This window comes from Salvia miltiorrhiza, chromosome 8, assembly GCF_028751815.1.
Source record: "Salvia miltiorrhiza cultivar Shanhuang (shh) chromosome 8, IMPLAD_Smil_shh, whole genome shotgun sequence".
In the NCBI taxonomy this organism is placed as follows: domain Eukaryota; kingdom Viridiplantae; phylum Streptophyta; class Magnoliopsida; order Lamiales; family Lamiaceae; genus Salvia; species Salvia miltiorrhiza.
Genome location: NC_080394.1, coordinates 2,013,547 through 2,022,393, shown reverse-complemented (window position 1 = coordinate 2,022,393; position 8,847 = coordinate 2,013,547). Strand labels below are relative to the sequence as shown.

Sequence of the window (8,847 nt, the reverse complement as noted above, 5' to 3'; positions counted from 1 at the left end):
TATAAGGCATTAGTGCCGAGGGAAAGAAAAACCACCAGAACAATCCCAACACAAGCTTAAGCAAGACATTGCTTCATAGCTTATCTGTAAATCTGTTTCTTCTCCATAAATCAGTATCTGTATATCTCCACATATATATATCCGTTCTCTTTTCTGCCCGTGGACGTAGCCATTTTGGTGAACCACGTAAATTTGTGTCTTCTTTACGTTTTATTCTTGTTTGTGTTCTATAATCCTATTCTGTCACAACAGACTTGTTCTATACAAAATCATCCTTTCTCTTCTCTCCAGCTGGGGTCGCTCTCCGAATCTTCAGCTGCTCGTCGACCGTCGTCGCCCTCGTAACCTTCCACGTAATCAGGGAAAAGGTCTATCCCCGAACGGAGGTGATTATCACTTATATCTTGTTAGGGGGTGCTGTTTTTCTCGAACTGTATGCAGTTTTGACACTTTTCGTGTCGGATAGAATGAAGATCTTGTTGGCAAGGGACTGTATGTTCTTATCACTACTTCAATACCTTGGGATTGTGCCGGGGAGAAAGAGGTGGGCGAATTCTATGGGACAATACAACGTCTTGAATCATTGTCTTAAATATATGCCAAAGCGCCCTGAAGCCCGTTGGTATCCTAAGAAGTTGCATCCTGTCGTAGAGACGTTGGATGAATGGCAGGTGAATTTGACTCAATTTCTCGAGAAGTACTTATTTGGGACGAACAAGCCTGTCCCAGACTGCTTAAAGAAACGGGTTTTTGATGAGTTGAAGGAAAGATCAAAAGATGGTGATAAGAAGAAGTTGAAAAGTTACTGGGAGGACAAGGTTCTCATTGATAAAGAAATGGAATGTTTCAATGAGAATGATGAGGTTGAGTTCGATCAGAGTCTTCTTGTGTGGCACATGGCTACAGATATCTGTTCTCATCACACCACAGTTGGTACGACAGAGTTGCGAGAGAAGGTGGAGATATGCAAGTTGCTGTCCGAATACATGGTGCACTTGTTGATCATGTATCCTTTTATGCTTCCGGGTGGGATAGGACAAATACGTTTCCAAGACACGTGTGCTGAGGCTGTTGAGTTCATGAAGTACGAGGAGGTGTTGAGCAGGGAGAAGGTGTTCACTATGTTATCCAAAGTGGATGTTGAGTTCAAACCGTCTGAGGTGAAAGGGGACAGAAGCAAGTCGCTCTTTTTCGATGCTCAAAGACTTGCCAATGCTTTGAGTAAGATAGAAGACGACATAAGATGGGAGAATATCACACAAGTGTGGCTTGATATACTGACATTTGCGGCAGTGCAATGCAGATGGAGTGATCATGCCGAGAAGCTCAGCCAAGGAGGTGAGCTCCTCACTCATGTTTGGCTCTTGATGGCTCACTTTGGTATGACAGATCAATTCCAAATTGCGCAGGGCTATATCAGAGCCAAACTGGAGTTGAACTAGAGAGAGAAATACTAGATGAGTGCAAGTCGAATGATCATCAACACGAGTGAATGAAAATTAAAATGGTGAGAATTTGCATTTACGATTACTGTCTTGGCATTGCTCTAGTTGTTTCCCAAATAAATTATGCTATTGTAGTTCAATGATCATGTTTTCCATTTGTTGAATTTCGAAGTGTTGTTGGGTGGTAATATGATATGGTCTGAACAATATTGCCAATAATGTGCAAACAGTAAAATACTAGTTAAGACGACGCATTTAATTGCAATTTGTGTGACATTATCTATTGCATACATAAATACATGACATGTGACAATCCTAAAGTTTTTAAGATTGTGTATGTTTTTCTTACATAAACCCTATACCTTTAGTACTGTCACACATCAATTATCCATGAATGCAATATGAGATGTCACGTTAAAAGACAATAGAGGATTTGAAATGGCAATGTGAATTTTCTAAAAGTATATGTCAAGGTGAAAGAATTCAAGGATTTATTTGTGAACTACCAAAAGAACCAAATACAGATACAATCAATCCTAACTCTATGCACCGGACGACTAAGAGGGTGTTTGGCTGAGCTTATAAGCTTATCAAAACAGCTTATAACCTGTTTAGGAGCTTATAAGCTCATTCAAAGTGTTTGGCAAAATAAGCTCCTAAACAGCTTATAAGCTCCCCAAAAAATAAGTTCCTCTACCCCAACTTATTTTTTTATAATCTCGTATGCAACAATCTTTTTACAAATATTTTTTAACTATAATTTATTATTTTCATCATATATCATTCAAGTTTATTTTTCTTCGATTTTCTCTCTCTAAAAAAATATTTTCTCTCTCTACCAAAAAAATTCTCTCTCGAGCTTATAAGCTCAATTATTCAAACACTTTGACAACTTATAAGCTCTTAAAAATTACATCTTATAAGCTCTTGAAACATCTTATAAGCTCCAAGAGCTTATAAGCTCTTTGAAATAAGCTTAGCCAAACACCCTCTTAGATTAAGCATAATCGAGTAAGCAATATAATATATATATGAAAAGGATCACTCACTCACTAATCTCTCAAATTAATTATAGTAATCTGAAATAGAGAATCTGATTCTCTAATATAGAAACAACGAGATGTTGTGAAGATGATGTAAACACAACCTCACTAGGCTAAATCAGATCCGCCCAGACCGGTTCCCCAGCCCCGGCCCGAACTTACCCGTTTCACCTATACATGCATGCATCTGACAGGAGAATTTGTGTAATTAAAAACCTATCTTCCATTTTATAGAAACCATCAAAAGAATAGTCATTGTATAGTTAATCAATTTTTAACATAGTCATATTGTAAAATTTATCATAATTAATCAATTTTTAACAATTGATTGAATGTGAATTTATGAATTGCATGCAAAATAAAGTATTGTTCAATACTAAAAATTCTATTACGAGTCGGTTTGAACACAATATATACAATTTTGAAGTAATGAAAAGTTCTAACATATTTACAACACTTTCAAATGTAACAGATCAAACTCAAGAACCGAGCCTCATCAAAAAACCTTCCCGGTGAAATCCTAGTGACGAATAACACAAGAGGAGGAAAAAGAGTGCTCGGCAAGTAGAAAAGAAAAACAAACTAATTCACATTCACGCTTAACGGCTAAATCAATGCAAAGGTTTGAATTCAGATAACTTTCCTTTTGTTTTTCTCTTGCCTCCTCGCTATTTCTTGCTTGATTTCCCCGGCATACTCGCCTGCAGATCCGGATACGCTCCCTACATCCAATGTGTCGAGGCTTTTCGCCAGAGTCAATGGAATTTTGCAGAGCTCTGCACACTCCTTAAGCACGAGACACTTTAGACTAGGAAACGAATCATCTGAGGCCTCCCAAGACACTAAATCTGTGGTTCGAATCAGAAGGAATCCAAGACGACCAAAGCCATCGGCTTTTGTACAACTCCAGGATCCTCCCACGAATGCATTGTCTTTCAACTTGAGTATCTCAAGGCTTTCAATCTTTCCCAATGTAGACATACACTCCCATTTCAAGTATGTACTTGACAGTGTGAGGCTCTTGAGATTCGGAGGGAAACAGTGTAGATCCAACCGAATCTCTTCTGCGCCTTCGTTTATCAGCTTCAGCTTTTCAAGACGCTCCAATTTTTTAAAGGACTCGGCTTCTGAATGATCGGCTAAGTTCCCTCGAACCCCCAACCTCTTTAGGTTAGGGGTCCGTGTGAACACATCCTCCGTGCAACATCTGGGTGCCAGTCTACTCAGAGTCTGAAGATTCTTGCCCGCTTCGCCTTTTCCTCGTACGGCAAGAACAATGGCTGCCTTTGTCACCAAATGCCGCAGCTGATACATACTCCATATGTTAGCCTTGAGTTGAACAGAAGCTGACTTTGTATGCACCACCAGAGTTTCTAGGTATCGCAGCGAAGAGACTGCTTCAGGTATGACGCGAACCTCGTCACAAGATACAGAGATGTACCTCAAATGGATAAGTTTGCTCAAGCTTTTGGGAAATGTAGTGAATTTGGCGTGCCCGCAATCCAGAACCCTGAGCAACTTGAGGCACTCATGGATTCTGGAACTGTCTTTACCATGCAGGACAACTTCCTCTTTCTCCTTGAAACTTAGAATGGAACGCACGCGTCGTCCCTTTGGCCTGCTAGCGAGGAACTTGGAGAGATCGGAGTAGACACAGAGACGACGACAGTTTAACGTGAGAGAAGCTGGACGATCTCCATTGATTTCGATGATCTCTTGCTCAGAAGCTTTGAATTTGCAGAACCCATATATCAGCTTATGAAGACGGCATGTTCTGATTTGGCCGTTGGGATACGTTTTCACAACCATGACCAAGTTTCTGTCGATAAGATCATCCAAATACTTATCCGCAGTTTCCTCCGCACTCTCATCAGCTTCATCCAAATTCTGCCCCGCAGATTTTCCGAGGATCGTTCCCCGCTCATCAGGTACGAATCCTTCAGCAATCCACAGACGAGTCAATGTCCGAACAGGGATCTCGTGATCTTCGGGGAACACTCCCAAATAAAGGAAACATTCCTGCATATCTTGTGGCAGATTAACGTAACTCGACTCTAGACGTTCGAAAACATCTTTCTGGTACGCAACATACAGTCTCATGTTCTTGGACACGGCCTCCCACCACATATTGGTGAAATCCTCGGCTGCTTTTGTCGAAGACGCGGCCACTAGACTGTTTCCAACTGCTACTATCGCAAGTGGCAATCCATCACAGTTCTGGGCTATACGCTGTCCGGTAGACTTCAACGTCTCAGGGCACGCGTCGAGCTCCCCGAATACTTCCAGCTGGAGTAAATCCCAACTCTCCTTCTCATTCAGGAAACGCAGCACGTGAGGCTTCTTAGTGATGCGATTGCTGCAGCTGGTTATCAAGACTTTGCCCATCTCCGGTAACATATTTGTGACGACCCTGTTCAAGAACCCAGGATTCCAAATATCATCCAAAACTAATAAATATCTTCTCCCCTGAAGTTGGGCTTTGAATTTGAGTCTGTCGATCGGAGAAACAGCATCGTTGATAATCTCATTTGAGGAATCATAGCTGCGGAATTCTGTAGATTTTTCGTCAAGCCAAATCCGAGTGGGGAATTCCTTCATGATTCTGTTGTCATGAAAGATCTTGGACGCCAGCGTCGTCTTCCCTATGCCGGCCATGCCCGTGATAGCGATGACGCCGACTTCCTCCGTTTCTTCCATGAGAGAGCTGATTAAATTCTCTGTCTCATCTTCGAGACCAACAAACTTCTCTGGTGCCTCGTTCAGCTTCTGTGGAGGAACCTGTAGAAGAATGAAAACGCTTATTGTTGTAAACTAAGAGAGTGTTTAGCTGAGCTTATAAGCTCCTTTAAAGTGTTTGTCAAAATTAAGAGTTTATAAGCTGTAAAAATAAGTTCTAAGAGTTTATAAACTCCCAAAAAAATAAAGTGTTAATAGCTTTAAATAACCACTTTAGTTAGTAAAAGGTTAACTAATAATATTTGAGTTATATATCATTCTAATTTCATTTTTATGTTTTTTTATTTTCGTTATATATCATTCTAATTTTATTATTCTTCAATTTTCTCACTCTAATAAAGATTTTCTCTCACTAATTAAAACTTCTCTCTATAGCTTATAAGCTCAATTATCTAAATATTTTGACAACTTGAAAGATCTTATAGGCTCTTTAAAATAAGCTTAGCCAAACACCCTCAATAAACTTTCACCCGTGGCGCTAGAAGAGAAGTGCAGGGACTTAATTAACTTATTGTTTTCTAAACACATTTCACTTTTTTACTTAGGTATAATTAAACGTAAAATACTTTCACTGGGAAAAAAACCCAATCAAAATTGAAAGAAAAAAAAATGAGTTTGTTGGGGCAAAAGACGTATATAAAAGACTGTTGATAATATTTTTTCAAAAGACGTATATAAAAGACTTATTTAATTAATTGCTTTATTAATGTCCAAACAGACTGTTGATAATATTTTTTCAAACATACAAAAAATATTTTCACAATAATATATAAATATAAACTAATGATTAACAAAATTTAAACACGAAATAGACAAACTTATTATCATTAGATAGATTGAATGCAATATCTTTTTAATATTAAAAATATTATCCTAGTAGGGAAAATTAATATCATTAGATAGATTGAATTAAAGAGTATTCTCAACTTGCACCTTTATTTCCCAACCAATATTTACTCTTAAATAATATTGTTGACTTTTTGATCAATTACTTTTGTGTGTCAACCACGTGTCTTCTACTTCAACACGTTTTCTGCAGATTTTTTTCTCTGCTACTCTCATGTGCTCCTTAATTCCTTAATTCTCTGCAGATTTTTTTCTAATCCTTGAAATCTTCAATTAAAAAATAAAATAGGGAAATCTGGTGTTCTACATTTCTAATTGACATGCATGATTGGGTTAAATATGTTTCGAGCTATTACCAAAATTTGAACATCTCAATTTTTTTCTGCTAGAACTATGGAATGAAAGAATTTAAATACTCGTTTGGTTCAAGTAGAGAAATGGAAAGGAAATGAAATTAAATAAACGATGGAATTATAACAATAACTATTTCTTTTGTTTCCCCTCTATTTTGAGGATAATAAATTGAATGATTGGATTACCTCAAATAAAGATAATAGTTACTCAAATCAAGTAACAAGTAATGGATATTCGAAGCAAGCAAATGCGATGAAACGAACTAAATTCGAGTTTACCTGATTCGTTTCTACAGAGCATACTGGTTGTCGGATTCCCATATATCTATATGCTTGGATTCTGTGAGTGATGGGCTGTAAACGACGAGATTTAATGAAGCCAATCCTTGTCTTGAGCGCGCGACCAAGCCCTCTAATGAGGAACCGGCGAAAGCATTTACTCCTGGCCATGGCGCCGGCCATCGTTGTCGATGAAGATTCAATGGCGTCTTCCACATCATACCGCACCTTCTTCATAAGCCTCTTCAAATCCATTTCTCTCAGCTGCTCCTTCTGCAGCATCTTGGCCTCCTTATCAAGGAACTGCTTCACGATTTCGACTTCACCCATCAGCTTCGTGAGCTCTTCTATCACCCCATGAATTTCATCCTCACAACCCAATATCACCCGCGTCATGTCTTGCAGCCAAAATCTGACCGCCTGATCGGCCTTTTCCTCGGCCATCTTGGGTTGGATTTAGATTGGAGAGATGAATGGATGAATCGGAGAATGTATCAATGTTTGGAGATAGATGTTCCAGAGAAGTAGTGGACTTAAAATGCCGGTTTTCCTTATAAAAATGCATATTTATATGAGTTGCTAATGTGCGCACATAATGCCTTAGAAACTTTATTATCTAATTTAAATTATTTGTATTATTAAATCAATTAATCTATATATACATTTATAATATGTATATACATAATACCCCTATAAATTTCTACTCTTATAGCATTCCTTTTCTATCCCCATTCATCATTTATGGTAAGTCTATATATATTTAATCTAAATCTAATATTTATACTATTTTACAACATCTAAAACCTTCCAATTTTAATCTAAGTGATCACACAAGTGCATAAATCTATTTTCCATATGCACGCAGGATATATATAAATAAAATAAAATAATATATACATTACATTTTTTGTAATAGATATCTTTTTTTATATGATTTTATGTAAAAATTAAGATTAAAAATTCATATATAATTATAGTAAGTAATTAAGTGAAATAAACTGTAATTAAGTGTATAATATGTTTTTCGAATAGCTTTTTTTCCCCTCAGGTAAATAGCTTGTTTCATTATATATATCTCTCTCTTTATCAAAAGGTGCATTACTTAGATTTTTTTGCTTTTATTTCTAAGGAATATATTTTAATCTTATGTACGTAGTCTTAAGTAATTTGATAATTTGTATTTTTTTTATATATAAAGGGTGAACGCATTTTAATAATAATGATTATGTGAGTCATTTATTAAAAAAATATACATGCAATAAAAAATATAAATAAATAAATACTCCTTCCGTCCTTGAAAAAATACAGTAAAGAATATAATGTAGTGCAAAAAAATACAAGATATTACATTAGTTGAAAGTAAAGAATAAAAATGGATATAATATTGTTAATGGTGCACATATTAACATTATTCTTCAATTATTTCAAAAAGCGACAGTACAATGCAATATTTTTTTTAAGATATTAGTTGGAAATAAAGATCAGAAAACAATAGAAATTCATATAACGGCGAGAATAGTGTCACACAGTGACCATATTGTTCGATTATTTTTTAAAACTATGATATTGTGTAAAAAAATGTATAATGTATTAGTGAATTTGAAATAAAATATTAATATTAAAACAAATCCTATAATTGTGAGAATAATGTTCCAAATCCACCACATTGTTTGATTATTTCATAAGAACTAGCATTGGCACCCCGTGCAACGCACGAGAAATGTTTTTATATTACTATATACCAACTCATTTATCATATTTATAATATACTAAAAAAATAATTTTAAATTAATATATTTGAGTTGAATATTGAAAAAGTAAAGAAATAAAGAATAATTCACAATGATAAAAATTGATATTATGAAGAGGTACAAAAAATAAGTTTAAAAATAAAATTAAAATAAAAATAATTGAAAATAAGAGAGATAGATCACGTGGATTCAAAATGCCAGTTTTCCTTATAAAAATGCATATTTATATGAGTTGGCGATTGGCAAATGACTATTTTAAAATTTTAGAAGGTTGAGTATTAATTTTTTTTTTTGAAAATATTATTAATTTTTTTATCTTTTCTATTTTATTTTAATTTATTGCGAAAAAAAAAATCATCAATATTGATATGTTTGATTTTTGTCTTGTTATTGT

At 35.7% G+C, this 8,847-nt stretch overlaps 1 protein-coding gene across 1 annotated transcript; it reads right to left on the bottom strand.

Moving 5' to 3' along the window:
• Positions 1–2,852: 2,852 nt before the first annotated feature.
• On the bottom strand, positions 2,853–7,245 carry LOC130999884 (putative disease resistance RPP13-like protein 3). The gene is made up of 2 exons (XM_057925575.1): positions 6,703–7,245; positions 2,853–5,266 (listed from the first exon to the last, which is right to left on the bottom strand). The coding sequence occupies exons 1-2, from the start codon at positions 7,144–7,146 to the stop codon at positions 3,119–3,121; spliced, it is 2,592 nt and encodes an 863-aa protein (XP_057781558.1). The 5' UTR covers positions 7,147–7,245; the 3' UTR covers positions 2,853–3,118.
• Positions 7,246–8,847: the final 1,602 nt, after the last annotated feature.